The 16332-nt window shown below is 34.7% G+C and overlaps 1 protein-coding gene across 4 annotated transcripts in view; it reads left to right on the top strand.

Annotated features, from left to right (window-relative positions):
* Tbck (TBC1 domain containing kinase) overlaps positions 1-16332 on the top strand; it is a 224266-nt gene that overhangs the window by 187937 nt on the left and 19997 nt on the right. For 3 of the 4 annotated variants that reach the window (XM_027935483.2, XM_071614491.1, XM_071614492.1), the window contains exon 25: positions 3451-3610. The exons of the other annotated variant lie outside the window; for it this stretch is intronic. In XM_027935483.2, coding sequence (XP_027791284.1) covers positions 3451-3610 — 160 coding nt within the window. The remainder of the gene's footprint in view (positions 1-3450; positions 3611-16332) is intronic. 4 annotated transcript variants of the gene reach the window in all.

Below are 16332 nucleotides of genomic sequence, written 5' to 3' on the forward strand. Positions count from 1 at the left end.
TTCTAGGACAATAACAAGTTATGACATACTTCTAGTGACTAAAAGGCAGTTTAGACAAACTTTAAAAAAATAAATGAGAGTGAAACCACAAATTCATGGCTACTTTTTAAACCCAATATTTACAGAATTTAGCTTTACAACAATTTTTCTTCAGAGTAAAGGACTTGTAATTTCTAATATGTGGCTGAACAAATTTTATTCAAGAGGTACTCAACATGACCTTCCGTTGTAAAGCTTAACACAGCCTGAACATTGTCCTTTGTTTCTGATTTTCAAGGAAAAGAATTGGATTGGCTCTGCCTATAACAGCTATCTGTCTACCTTCACCCTCCCTCCCCAGTATCCTGTCAGCCACGGTGGTGGCAGGGTTATCTAATACAAACATGACAGCCTGGGCTCACCCTTTCACCAAGGGCAGTGGCTGGGGCTCTTTCAAACAAAGTGAGGAGCAAGCAGGTAATATAAACATTTCTGCCACAGCAGTTGACTAGTATAGATTTGTATTGCTTTTGCTACTGTGAAAGCACTAGAAAGAAAAGATGTTCACACTTGATAAGTGCTGTTTCATAAACACAGAAACTATCTCTAGCAATTGATTCAGACCTGACAGATATAGATCTGTTTGCTGAGAACAAATGAGTTGTCAGGTTCTTGGTTTGGTTATCATAATTTTTATTTTAAGATATACCTTTGCTAAAAACAAAAGTATTATCTTTTTTTTTTTAAGTACTGTCAGGATAATTGTATTCATGGGTAAAGTCTTTACTATTCATGAGAACTACAGTTGAGAGTATTGAATAATTATAAATGTTTGAGAAACTAATGCTTATAACGTCTAAGGGTATTCTTCCCAATGTTATGAATTCTCTGCAAATGCTAGAAGACTCTAACTAAACAACATACACAGAAATTCCAATGTTGATTCCATCTTTTAGTTTCTTCTGAACCTACTTTATGGTTGTTTCTCTCATTATTAATGCCAAACTTTTTCTTTAAAAAAAAAAAAAAAGCAATGAAGTAGCACCTGAACTGCAAATTTAAGATATATGAAATGTTATCAGTCTCCACCATCATTTTTTTTTCCAGTGTTGGGGATTGGATCCTGGGCCTCACACATATTTCCCATCATTCTAGAGAACTAAAGCTTGGAATTTTTCAACTCTTCATTGATGACAGAAAGGAAAAGTATAAGGGAGAGAGAAAGAAAATAGTGTAAAAGATGACTACAAACTCTTGGGTTATTGAAAAATTCTCATTTCAATAAATAATTCCAATTTTTCTCCCTTCTCTGTGATGAATTTTGGGGGAAAATATTACTTGCTTGTGTCATAATGTTTTAAAACTATTAATTTACATAACGAAAGTGGAAGTTTGAGAAAATGACTATTAAACACATCAAATTCCTTTCATGGTAGTCATCACTAATCAAGAAAAGGAAAAGATACTGCCTAAATTTCTTATAAATTAGTCTGTATATTTACTCCTCTTTTTTTCTCCACAGAGTCTCCTAAATGCAAATGTAGTACTTAGCTTTTCTGCCTAAAACCCTTTTTCACTGTTCTTAGAATAAAGTCCAATATTATCAACAAGGCCCTGTGTATCTGGCCCCTCCCTCCTTTTCCAGGCCCCTCATACCTATACTCCTCCATGTTGTCTAAATTTCACTGCCAGTGGCCTTCCTGCCTTTCTCTTTATTGGCCATGTATCTTCCCACTATAAAACAAAAATTTTTGCCTAAATTGTTATTGAAAGCAAAAATAACCGAAATGGGAACAAACCTCAATAGATCAGCAAGCTTTCTTTATTAAGCTGTAGAATGGCACATTTTCAGAGAAGAAAATGGTGAATGATTACAGGAGGGGTCTGATTTTTATAGTGTTTAAGTGAGATTTGGATCGCAAAAAGTGAGATTTGAATCATTTGAATCGGTTGGGCAGTCAGGAGGAACATTTGTGCAAGTTCAAATCCTAAATCAGGAAAACAGTTGCAAAAGTTCAAAACCCATTGTTGCTGGGAAAGGGTGAAAGTCCACAGCCCAGGGCCCATTGTATGCCCTTCTGGCCCTCCCAGGTCACACAGCTCTCCTTTCTCCCTAGGAGTTGTTATTCTCTTTTTCTTGTTATTTTCCAGATCTTTCAGTTATCACACCCTATTCCACTTCCATGTCATCCCTTTGCCTCGTTAACTTTTATTCAAGTATCATATACATTTCTTTTAGAGCAATGTTCACAGCTGTTTTATTTGAAGACTTATTTGATTAATGAGTATTTAAGAAAATCTTTCTCTATAATTCTATACAGAGAATCACCTTTTATTTTCCAAGGCTCCATTTTATTCAATTATACTTTTTGGGGGGGGGCGGGAGGTACCAGGGATTGCACTCAAGGGTACTCAACCACTGAGCCATATCCCCAGCCCTAGTTTGTTTGTTTGTTTGTTTGAGATGGGGTCTCACTGAGTTGCTTAGCACCTCGCAATTGCTAAGGCTTGCTTTGAACTTGGGAGCCTACTGTCTCAGCCTCTTGAGCAGATGGAATTATAGGCGTGCACCACCATGCCCATCTCAATTGTACTTTTTAATTATTTACTGGAACATATATTTTTTCTTTAAGATCTTATGACATTTCTAAATATTTTAAGCTAATGGATCCCCTAATTCCTAATAGTCAATAAGACCATCAGAACCCTTCTTGAGTATAAAAACAATAAAACATCACTACCTTCAGTATTCAGAGAACATAAAATTGGAAGTAATGAAAACATGAGATAAGTTTTCTTGAGAAACTAACCAACAATAAAAGTGTTTCCAACTAGTGCTAATTACCTGTTATAATCCTGAGTCCCATTTAGCAATGACTTGCCTAAAATGAATAGGCTTTTGCAGTATCACATTAGACCTGAGACTCTAATTACAGTAGCCAAACATGGTGGCACACACCTGTAATCCCAGTAGTTTGGGAGGCTGAGGCAAGAGGATCACAAGTTCTAAACCAGCCCCAGCAATGTAGAGAGGTCCTAAACAACTTTGTGAGATTCTTTCTCAAAATAAAAAAGGCTGGAGATGTGGCTCAGGGGTTGAGTGCCCCTGAGTTCAATCCCTGGTACAAAAAAATAAATAAAGCACAGAGGTAATAATGAACTGAAAGGTGTGAATATTGTACAACCCTTATGACTAACATCACTTTGCTGCATCAGGATCGCTTTCACAATTCATTTAAGGAGGAAGAATGTCATTACGTCCTTGGCTAGTCGTCTTTCTTTTTCTTTTCTACCTCATTTTCAGATTTAACTTTTTTTATTACCCTTCGAGGTACTTAATTCACTTAATAAAATATTCATGTGAGCATGGAGATGTTTTGTACTATCTCTGCAAACCAGTTACCTCTGGTTCTTTGAGACACTCAAGTCTGCACACACAAAAAAATGTTTTCCTTAAATTAACCTATTCAGTTTTGTTCGAGGTCACATTTCAGGCAGCATCAACATTCCATTCAGTGCTGCATTCACTGCAGAAGGAGAGCTTACCCAGGGCCCTTACACCACTATGCTTCAGAACTTCAAGGGAAAGGTCATTGTTATCGTGGGCCATGTAGCAAAACACACAGCTGAGGTAAGTATACTCAGAAATGTTATATGCATATATGATGAGTTATTTACCTGTTTATCATGTAGGATGTCTAAAAGCATGTTTCTTCATAAATGAAATTACCTTTGAAGATCTGTCTAGATTCTTTTTCCCTTAGTTTTCAACATGAGGACCCATAGTAAGTTAACTTCTGTTGTTTAGATGCCATTTGTCAAAAGTTCATATATATTAACTTGGTCTTAGTGTGGTGATAGTGAGAGGTCTGACCTTTAAGATATGGGACCTAGGGGCTGGAGATATACCTAAGTTGGTAGACTGCTTGTCTTGCATGCATAAGGCCCTGGGTTCAATCCCTAGCACCACACACACAAAAAAAAAAAAAAAAAAATTGTGGGAACTAGTGGGAGGGTCCTTTGGTCATGCCCTTAGAAAGAAAGGATTATGGGATCCTACTGAGTCTCCAACTCCAACTTTGAAATGTGATCTATTACTCTAACACACATTCCTAGGGCACTCACTAGGGCTGACACTATGCTTTTTAGACATCAGACTCCAAAATTGTGAGCTAATTAAACTTTTCTTTATAAAATAAAATTAGCCAGACTCAGGTATTAGAGTAGCAAAAAACAAATTAATATGACAGCACAGGTTTTTGAGGGATTTGTGTGCATGTATGTGTGTGTGCACATGCATACATGCATGTGCGGTGCTGGGGGGGTATTTGTTAATTTCTTTCTGAAATTGCAAACATGTAGCTATCCTCCATTGTGGAAAAATAGCAGGGCTAGAGTGTAGGCTCTGAAAGCTAATCAGTAGAATTTACTAGGTTTGGGAGTTTTGGTTATTAGAGACTCTTTTTTTTTTTTATGAAGAGGAAGTCAGGAAGGATATCTATTTGCAGATTTGAGAAATATTTGAAACAATAAAATGGCCTTGCTCTCCCATGGCTATATTATAAGCAAATTGAAAAATAAAACAGTAAATATAAAGGCCAAAAATATCACATTTTTAATAAAGGACATGTTAGAGACTATAGCTTAATATGAGAGCTAAACAGGATGGGGAAAAACACCCAGAAGTAGGCAGAGAACATATCTACATATGGCAATGTTGAACTGGCTGAAGGCCCCTTTTCTAAAAAGAAGAAAAAAGATGCTCCTGAGAAAACAGTAAAGACAGTTGTTCCCTCCGGGCAGTTTTTCTCAAAAGAAAGAACACGACTGAGCCTTCCCAAATTTGTCAAATAAAAACCTGTACTTCCCTGGACAGAAAGAATAAGGGTACCACCCAGCCTCTAAATGCTCCTAAACATCCTAATCATTATATTAACCTCAAGTTGTGCTTATTCTAAATTTACCATTAAAGTGAAAAGGTGTATGTGTATATACACATGTGTGTGTTTATATGTACATGTATGTATATTATATATGTGTGTCTGTAGACAACTCATGTCATTAAACACAAAGTTAAAAATATTTATCTTGTATTATATACAAGACACTGAAGTTCAACATATGAAGGATACCTGGTAGCATGAGTATTCAGATGAAATAATAAAAATATATGTCAAATAATAAAGAACTATCACATTCTAAATAAATAAATCACTGTTATGTTTATCAGAAGCCAGGTGCTATCAAACAGTTCCTTCTTCACATCCTCCATTCTGACTCATATTTGTAGACAGTGATGACAGAAAAAAAATCATATGCATAGCTATTAACACTTCAGTCCAACAACAGGAAATCATCATTATTTTTTTCCTTTGTAGTGCTGGGGTGTGAGCCTAGGGCCTTGCACATGCTACCACTGAACTATATCAGGAAATCATTTTTGATAAGCAGTTTTGTATATTTGTCTAGAAATGTATTTTTAATAATTTTTGTGATCATAGAATTGAAGAGAACTTTAGATATTTATTGTACTGTTTCATATTTTTATCAACTGTTCAGCTCTGTATTAATTTACCAAAATTCCCCACTAAATTAGAAGCATCTTAATTTAAAGTATATTGATTGGAATTCATATTGATTGAGTATTCGTGGTTGTTCTGGATATCTTAGTCTTTTCCCCACTTCCTATCACAAATCCATTCTCCACCATTTGTCACCCCTCACCTGTCAGGGCCAACTTTCATGTATTCTGGATTCTAGTTGTTCAGCCAATTGGGAGGTCTGATAGATTATGAGAGGGACAGGGATCAGGATATTTATCCCCCTAAATCCTCTGTCAAAATGGGGTTGTAGCTCATCTCACATGCATGAGGCACTGGGTTCAATAACACATAAAAATAAATAAATAAACAAACAAATAAATATTGTGTCCATCTACAACTAAAAAAATATTTTTAAAAAAATTATCTCAGGTTGGCTGTGTTCTTCTACTGAAAGATAACATTTCTCTCTACAACTCTTGAATTAGCCCCTGGTCAATACCCCTTGGCTCTAGAGGTGGCAATAGCTCTGCTTTTACTATAACTTCACTGTCCCTGTGGGTCTCATCCCACCTACACTTTTGTAATTAATCTCTTTGTAAGTTTATCACAAGGGTTTATTAAGTATTTAAACACATGGATTTTTGTTGTTGTTGTTGTTCAGTCTAGATTAGTTGCCCTGTTCTGTTTCTTACTAGTTTTGTTAATTTGTGTTAATAATATGACCTAAGTTGCCAATTATAAAAAGAAAATTAGAATTATAACTACCTCACAGCATGTTTTGGAAGATTTTGAGTTAGGCATATAAAGTTTATTGAAGAGTCTGATACTAGTAATCACTCAGTTAACAACAGCTATTAATTTTATTCTCTAGTACTGTTATTTGCATATGTGTGAATTTAATGAATGCTATTTTATGTATGTTGTTACTAAAAAGCTTCGAATTTGGGAGTACATCAACAAAATAACAGAGTAAGCAGCCCTAATCTTTCATCCCACCACAGAAATAACAAAAAAACAAGCAATAAGAAAAAGAAACAAGTAGAAACTATACTGTGTTGAATAGAAGTGGTAAAAGAGGACATCCTTGTCTCCTTCCTAACCTCAGGAAAAAAGCTTTCAATCTTCACCATTGAGTAGGATGTTAGCTTGTTTTTTTCATATGTGGTTTTTATCATGTTGTGGAAGTTCCCCTCTGTTTCTAGTTTATTCAGTGTTTTTGGCCTTAAACAGTATTGAATTTTGTCAAGTACTGATTTCATATTATGGACAATTAAATGTTTTCTTCACTTCCTTCTATTAATGTAGTCTATTATAACAATTGATATTTGTCAATGTTAAACCTTGTATTCCTAGCATAACCTCCAATTGGTCATGGTCTATAATCCTTTAAATATACTGCTAAATATACTCCCTAATATTTCCTTTAGGATTTTTGCACCAGTATAAATAGACTATTAGTCAATAGTTTCCTTTCTTTATCTGACTTTGGTATCAGACTAATGCTGGCACAGCATAATTTGAAAGTGTTTCCTCTTCCTCAACTTATTGGAAGGTCTTGAAAAATATTTTTTTTTATTCTGGCCAGAGGAATAAGGCAAGATAATAATTTTTTTCAAACTGGAATATAAGTTACTTTTACCACAATCTAGATGGCTTTAAACATGAGAAATTTATTCTCTCATAATTCTAGAAACTAGAAGGCTAAAATCAAGGTGTTAGCAGAGGCATGCTTCCTCAGAGACTCCGAGTGGAAACATTTCTTGCTTTTTCCTAGCTTCTGGTCATGACCAGCAATACTTGTTTTTCCTTGATTTGTAGCTATATAATCTCTTGGCTGTCATCAGGTGGTATTCTCTCAGTGTAGTCTATCTCAATATTTCTTCTCTTTCTTATAAGGATGCCAGTTAAATTAAGGGCCCACTCTGCTCCAGTATGACCTCATATAGGGCCCTACCCTATTCCAAATAAGGTTACATTCTGATATCCTAAGAAAAAACATGCATTTTAGAGGGACATTGTCCAACCCAATACAGAATGAAAGAAGTAAAGCTTACTCTGCATAAGACATGATTTTATATTGAGAAAACTCCAAGAATGCACACACACAGATATAAGACTATTAGAATAAATGAATCCAGCAAAGTTTGAAGATAACAAAATCAACACACTGAAAAAAAAAAAAACACATGCAAAAAAAGATCAGTTGTATTTATATTTACTGAGGGGCACAGCGAGAAAGCAGCTGAGTAAGATCCTCTTATTGATCATCTTCCCGTAGGCACATCATGTTGAAAAGCTACGCATGCACCAAACCACCATCACAAGAGCTGAGGAAATTGGGAGAGAGACCATAGTGCCTGCTTTTAGTATAACAAAATGAAAATGTTATTGAATAAGGCAGGAAAGAAAGAATTACCCACAGAAGTCTTTCCCCTAACTCCAAGCAGCCCAATGGTGAAGGAGACAGAATTACATCCACTACCAGGCTTGCCATGATGACACGCATTGCTGGATAAAGCCCTTTGACCTCAACCACCATTCCAATACTCATGGACTGAGCCCCTGAAACTGCATTAGGCATTGCCTTGGGTAGCAGAGCAGGAAACAAGGCTACAACTGATGGGGAGCCAGAGATGAAAGCTAGCACAAGGCATTGTCTTGAAGCTCAATGCCAGGCCCACCAAGTGATACCCAGCATGCAGCAGAAACTGAAGAAAGGCCCTGTACACAGGTCACAGCTCACAGAACCTATGGACCAGGCCTGGCATTAGAGAGATCATTGTGCTGGCAAGACATATAAATTTTGACCTATACCATTTCCATGCTTGCATGTGCCAAGGGCACACCTGTCGTTCTCCTGACACAATGCAGCTATGAAGCCAGGTGTACCCAACCAAAGGCCTGCCTCTGTTACCTATCCCCCAACCTTAAGCAGTGAATTATTGCCAGATGAGTATGATTATACCACAACAAATTTCACTTTTATATATTAATGCACTAATTAAAAATAATCAAAGGGAGATCAGCAGAGAGTAAACCCAGGCATTGGGGTGTGTTGGAAAAAAGAAGGTACTAGGGAAGTGATCAAATTATGTTTTTGTACAAAAATGGCATACTGAATCCCACTATTATGTATAATGATAATGTACCAATAAAAAAATCTTGAAACAAATGAAAATGGAAACACAATATACCAACACTATGGGATATATCAAAAGTAGTACTAAGAGAAGACATTTTAACAATCAATGCCTACATCAAAAAGACAGAAAACTATCACTGCATGTCAAGGAACTAGAAAAACAGCAACAAACCAGAATTAGTAGAAAGAAAGCATTAGTGGAAATCAGAGCAGAAATAAATGACATAGAGACTTAAAAAACTACAAAATATCAATGAAACAAAAAGCCAGTTTGCTGAAAAGATAAGCAAAATAGACAAACCCTTACCTAGACTAGGAAAAAGAGATGAGAATGAAATAAGATCAGATTAAAAGGTACTACAACTGATGCCACAGAAACACAAAAGTTTATTAAAGATTATTATGAATAATATGCCAACAAATTCAATAACCTAGAAGAAATGGAAAAATTCCTACTTGCAAACTTTACCAAGACTGAATTATGAAGAACTAGATCTGATAACAAGTACCCAGAAGGAATCATCACTAAAAAACATTTTCTACAGATAGCTTCACTGATAAATTCTTCCAAACATTTGAGGAACTAATGGCAGTTCTCAAAAAAAAAAGAAGAGGAAGGAATTTTTTAATTGGTGCATTATAGTTGTACATAATTGTGGAATTTGTTGTCACTTTCATACATGCACACAATCTAACAATATAATTTGGCCAATATTTTTTTTACCAGTATTTCCCCTTTCCCTCAGCTGGGGCCTTTCTCTACTGATCTTCCTTTGATTTTCATGAGATTCCGTGCCCCTCCACCTTTCTTTTTTTTTTCTTCTCTTGTTTCCACATATGAGAGAAAACATATGACCCTTAACCTAACAGGAAAGAATTCTTTCAAATACATTCTATGAGGCCAGCATTACATTGATACAAAGACCAGAAAAGAAAACAACAGACCAATGTCTTGTGAATATAGATGCAAAAATTCTCAACAAAATATTAGCAAAACAAATCCAATAGCATATTTTAAAAGGCTATTTCCCATTATTAAGTGGGATTCACCCCAGGGATATAAGCAAGATTCAATATCCATAGATCAATAAATGTGACATACCACATCAACCGAATCAAGGACAAAAACCATGTGGTTTTTCTCAATAGATATAGAAATGGCATTTGACAAAATTCAACATCCCTTCATAATAAAAATGCTAAACAAATTAGGTATAGAAACATATGCCTTGTCAGACACAGTGGCACACATCTGTAATCCTAGTAGCTCAGGAAGCTGAAGCAGGAGGATTGCAATTTCAAGGCCTTACTAAGCAGTTTAGTAAGGCCCTAACCCAGTTAGTGAGACCCTGCCTTGAAATAAAAAGGACTGGGGAATGTAGCTCAGTGGTAAAGTACCTCTGTGTCATAATAAAGGCCCTTTATAATAAGCCAACACCTGACATACTGAAGGGAGGAAGGCTGAAAACTTTCTAAAATCTAGAACAAAAGGATGCCCACTTCCATACTTTTATTCAACACATTGCTGGAAGTCCTGGCCAGATCAGTCAAGCAGAAGAACAAAATAAAAGGTATCCAAATTGGAAAAGAGGAAATGAACTTGTCACTATGTGCAATCACTATTTTGCAATATATATGATCATATATAAAACACCCCCAAAATAAGAAAGAAGCTCTTAGAACTAATTAATGAATTCAGCAAAGTTGCAAGATACAAAATCAACATTCAAAAATCACTGGTGTTGCTATATGCCAGTAGCAGATTATCTGAAACAAAAATCGGGAAAGCAAAACCACATATGACAGCTATTTTTAAAAAACTAGGTATAAATTGAGCTAAATACCTGAAGACATCTGCAATGAGAATTATAAAACACTACTGAAAAAAAAAACTGAAGATGACGCAAAGTTGAAGGAAATCTGTGTTCATGTATTAGAAGAATCAATATTGTTAAAATGTCCATACTACCCAAAGTAATATACAGATTTACTACAATTTCTATCAAAATACCAATGGCATTCTTCCCAGAACTACACACAAAAAATACTAAGATTTATACGGAAACACACACACACACAAAAACACTGAATAGCTAAAGCCATCTTGAGCACAAAGAACAAATCAGGATCCATGACTGATTTCAAAATATGCTACAAAGGTTTAGTAATCAAAATAGCATGATAGGATAACTTTCCTGTGTTCATATATGAATACAGGACCAGTGTAACTTCACATCATGTACAATCCCAAGAATTGGAAATTTTACTCTATGTATGTATAGTATGTCAAAATATACTCTACTGTTATGTATATATAAAAAAGAACAAAAAAATAAACAAATGAATAAAATTTTTTTTAAAAAATCAAGGTTTGATTCATATCTTATTTTAAGCCAAAACACCAAAGTAACTGTTGTCAGGAATCTTGTAACTAATATGTTTTCTTCTTAGCTGTGGCTGCTAGAAGCTTAAAGTCAAATTTGAGATCATTTTTAACAACTGTACTGAGTCTCCTGCTGGACCCATTTTCTGATTGTACATTTACCCTGACCACTTTATTTTTATTCTATTTTATCTATTTTTTGTAAGTTGCCACATACCTTTTTTTGTATCAAGGTGACTATGTATAAATAAAATCCGTGATCAAAAAAGAAAAAACACAGAAACAGACACATAGACCATTGGAACAGAATAGAGATCCTAGATCCTAGAAGGTAACTGCCACTTCCACAGCCAGTTGATCTTCAATGATGGTGTAAACATGCACACTAGAGAACAGATAGTTTCTTTAATAAATGGTGCTGGGGAAATTAGACATCTACATACAGAAGAATGAAAATCTATCCCTATTACCAGTTACAAAAGTTAATTCAAAATGGATTACAGAAGAAGAAAATAGGATAATATCTCAGGACATTGGTGGTTCAGGATTTTTTTGATAAGATTCCAAAAGCATAGGATACAAAAGCAAAAATGGACAAAGGTGATTGCATCAAATCAAAGAACATCTACATAGGAAAGGAAACAACCAACAGTGAAGAGACAGCTTACAGAATGGGAGAAAAGATTTGCAACCTATGCATCTAATAAGAAGCTGATATCCAGAATATATAACCCAATGCCAAAAATAAAAATATTGTTTAAAGTGGGCAATGGGCTTAAATAGACATTTTTCAAGAGAAAATATGTAGATGACCAACAGGTACATGAAAAATTGTTCAGCATCACTAACTATCAAGGAAATGCAAATCAAAACCACAATGAGACATCATCTCACCCAGTAAGAATGTCTGCCATCAAAAAGACTGAAGATAATAAGTGCTGGTGAGTATGTGGAGGAAAGGCAACCCTTGCATACTGTCAGAAGAAATATAAATTAGTATTGCCATAGTGGAAAACAGTATGGAGGTTCCTCAAAAAACTGCTGTATGGTTTAGAAATTTCACTCCTGGGTATTATAGCCAAAGGAAATGAAATCAGTATGTCAAAGAGACATCTGCATGTTCGTGTTCATTTGTAACACTTTTGACAATAGTCAAGAAATAAAAACAGTGTTCATCAGCTGATGAATGGATAAAGAAAATGTGGTACATATACACAATCAAATATGATTAAGTAAAAAAAATGAAATACTGTCATTTGTAACAATATGAATGGAACTGGAAATCCTTATGTTACGTGAAATAAGCCAGGCACAGAAAAACAAATTAATATTGTTGTGATGACATTGCTATTCAAAGCAATGTGCACATTTAATGCACTCTTAAAATCCCAACAGTGTTTTTTGCAGAAATGGAAAAGCTCATTCTAAAATTCATATGGAATTTCTAGGGACCAGAAGAGACAAAACAATCTTGAAGAAATATTACAAATCAGAAGACTCACATTTTCCAACTTCAGGACTTAATACAAACCTTGAGGAATCAAAACAATTTGATACAGACATAATGATAGACATATAGACCAGTAGGATTAAATTGAGAGCCCAGAAATAAACCCTCACATCTATGGAAAATCAATTTTTGACAAAGGTGCCAAGACTATTCCATGAAAAAACAGTAGTGTTTTCAATTAATGGTACTCAAACAACTAAATATACAAGGCAAAAGAACACAGTTGGACCCTCTTAATCTTATGCAAAAAAAAAATTAACTTTTAATGAATGAAATACTTAAATTTAAGAGCTTAAACTATAAAAACTCTTAGCAGAAAAAAATGGAGATAAATCTTTATGACTTTGGTTTTGGCCCTGTTTCTTAAACATGACACCAAAACCACAGAAAAAAATAAATAAATAAAATTTACACCACTAAAAATAAAAACTTGTGCTTCAAAGTAACTATCAAGTAAGTGAAAAGATAGTGCACAAAATGGGCAAAAATATTTATAAATCATCTGATAAGTATTTAATATCAGAATACAAAAATCTGTTCAAAAATCAGTAGTATTTATACTAACAACTTCTACAATATAACCACAGAAAGATAATTAAATTTAAAAATGAACAAAGAACTTGAGTAGATATTTCTCTAAAGAAGATATACAAACAGCCAATAGCACATATGAAGATACTCATAATAGCTGTCATTGGAAAAAGATACAAAATGTAGTTGTCATTAGAGAAATGTAAATCAAAACCACAATAAGACACCACTTCATACTCAAGAATTGGCAAAAAAAAAAAGGAGAAATTGGAACACTGGTGAATTGCTACCATGAACATATGAAGTGATGTACCTTCCACAGAAAACTTGTATCAAGTTCTCTAGAAAGAAAACAGATGTATCATTCAACCCAGCAATTGAAAACAGGGACACAAATAGATATTTGTATACCAATGTTCATAGTAGCATAGTCAGAAGAAATATAAATTAGTATTGCCATTGTGGAAAACAGAATTGATAGTTATCAAAAGATAGGCAAACCCAAGTGTCTATCAATAGATTAATGAATTAATATATATTATATAAATATAACATAATATTCAGCCATGAAATAATGAAGTTCTGACTCATGCTACAACATGGATGAACCCTGGCTAAATAAAATACACCAATCACAAGGACAAAAATTCTTATGATTCAGTTTATATAAAATAAGTGAAACTCAGAGACAGAAAGTAGATTAATGGTTACCAGTGGCTAGAAGAGGAAAGAATGGGAATAAGTCTTTCATGAATATAGAGTTTCTATTTGGAATGATGGAAAAACTTTGGAAATAAATTGTGTTGATGATTGGATAGCATCATGTATGTACTTAATGACCCTGAATCTTGCACCTAAAAATTGTTAAAATGTCAAAGTTTATGTTATCCATATTGCCCCAATTTTTAAAAAATAGACTCTAGGGTGTGATATGTTGAGCCTATCTCACTATCTATCACCAATTCACCTGAATCCAACATTTTTGGTGAGACACTTGTGGAGAAACTTTCATGTTGCTTTTGCCTCTAAGGATTTTTTTTAAAGTGATTTCCAAGCAAGTAGCAGCTTTTCTTCTACGTTGAAATTAGTGCATTGCCTTTCCTGCCTTTCCTATCCCCTACTATCCCCCCTCCCCTTCCCTCTCATCTTCCCTCTCTACCCCATCTGCTGTTGTTTAATTCTCTCCCTTTTTTTCCCTTTCCCCTCACAAACTCTTATATGTAATTTTTTATAACAATGAGGGTCTCCTTCCATTTCCATACAGTTTCCCTTCTCTCTCCCTTTCTCTCCCCCCACTCGTCTCTGTTTAATGTTAATCTTTTCCTCATGCTCTTCTTCCCTGTTCTTTTCTTAGTTGCTCTCTTTATATCAAAGAAGACATTTGGCATTTGTTTTTTAAGGATTGGCTAGCTTCACTTAGCATAATCTGCTCTAATGCCATCCATTTCCCTGCAAAATCCATGATTTTGTCGTTTTTTTAGTGCTGCGTAATACTCCATTGTGTATAAATGCCACATTTTTTTTATCCATTCATCTATTGAAGGGCATCTAGGTTGATTCCAGAGTCTAGCTATTGTGAATTGTGCTGCTATGATCATTGATGTGGCAGTATCCCTATAGTATGCTCTTTTAAGGTCCTCAGGGAATAGACCGAGAAGGGCGATAGCTGGGTCAAATGGTGGACCATTCCCAGCTTTCCCAGGAATCTCCATACTGCTTTCCATATTGGACGCACCAATTTGCAGTCCCACCAGCAATGTATAAGTGTACCCTTTTCCCCACATCCTCGCCAGCACTTATTGTTGTTTGACTTTATGATGGCTGCCAATCTTACTGGAGTGAGATGGTATCTTAGGGTGGTTTTGATTTGCATTTCTCTGACTGCTAGAGATGGTGAGCATTTTTTCATGTACTTATTGATTGATTGTATGTCCTCCTCTGAGAAGTGTCTGTTCAGGTCCTTGGCCCATTTGTTGATAGGGTTATTTGTTATCTTATTGTTTAATTTTTTGAGTTCTTTGTATATTATGGATATTAGGGCTCTATCTGAAGTGTGAGGAGTAAAAATTTGTTCCCAGGATGTAGCTTCCCTATTTACCTCTCTTATTGTTTCTCTTGCTGAGAAAAAACTTTTTAGAATACAACAGTCATTAATATGGTATTATGTAAAAATGTGGGTGTGTAACCGATGTGATTCTGCAACTTGTATTTGGGGCAAAAATGGGAGTTCATAACCCACTTGAACCAAATGTATGAAAGATGATATGTCATGAGCTTTGAAATGTTTTGAACAACCAATAAAAAAAAATTCTACAACAACAACAACAACAAAAAAAGAAATTAGTACATTGCAGCTGGCAGAGTCCTATTTTTAAAGATTAAGAAAACCACAGTTCAGTGCTGTGAAAAGGAAGCAGAAGTACCAATTCTAGTCAGTGCAGTTGCAAATTATCATTGTACATGTTTATTATTTTTATGTCAGATCCATATTTTGACTTGGAAATTGTTTGTTTGTAAAAAGTAGACACTGCCTATGATTTTTCTAGCTTTATGTCATCTATTAAGACCTGGTAAAATAACCACTCTGAAATCCAAAAACTAAAAATATAAAATGAAGTATAGCCCAATTAAAAAAAAAAGGCTTTCAATATTGAATGTAAGAAGTGACAAAATCATTGAACTACTCTAAGAAAGAAAGAATGAATCACTTGTCTTGACATGAAAACTAGGATCAGAGTATCTTTTGTAATATAAATACAAATAATTGCTATATAGTGACTAAATATATTGAATATAATGTCTAAATTTATATAAGACAACAAAACAGATCTGAGAAATATAGCATACTCTGTCTGTACCTAAATACCTATAGTCAGAAAATAAATTATGTATCATTAACTATTTCTTAGAATTACAGTTGCTTCACAGGGTATTATAATGAGATAGTTTCATTACAATTACCACTTCCCTTTTTGTATTTGACCTTGCTGCCACATTAAATACATTAGAAAACCTTTCAAATCTGCCATTTGGTATCTAGGTAAAGCATTGCTTTTCTCCAGAATGGGGCAAAGAAGAACTACAAAGATCTTAGTTTAATTAAGGTTCTATACAGAGCCTTATCTGCATCTTTTTTTAAATATTTTTTTAGTTGTAGTTGGACATAATACCTTTATTTTATTTTTGTTTTTATGTGATGCTGAGGATCGAACCCAGGCCTCGCCCATGCTAGGCGAGCACTCTA

This window comes from Marmota flaviventris, chromosome 7 (genome assembly GCF_047511675.1).
Source record: "Marmota flaviventris isolate mMarFla1 chromosome 7, mMarFla1.hap1, whole genome shotgun sequence".
NCBI classification, from domain to species: domain Eukaryota; kingdom Metazoa; phylum Chordata; class Mammalia; order Rodentia; family Sciuridae; genus Marmota; species Marmota flaviventris.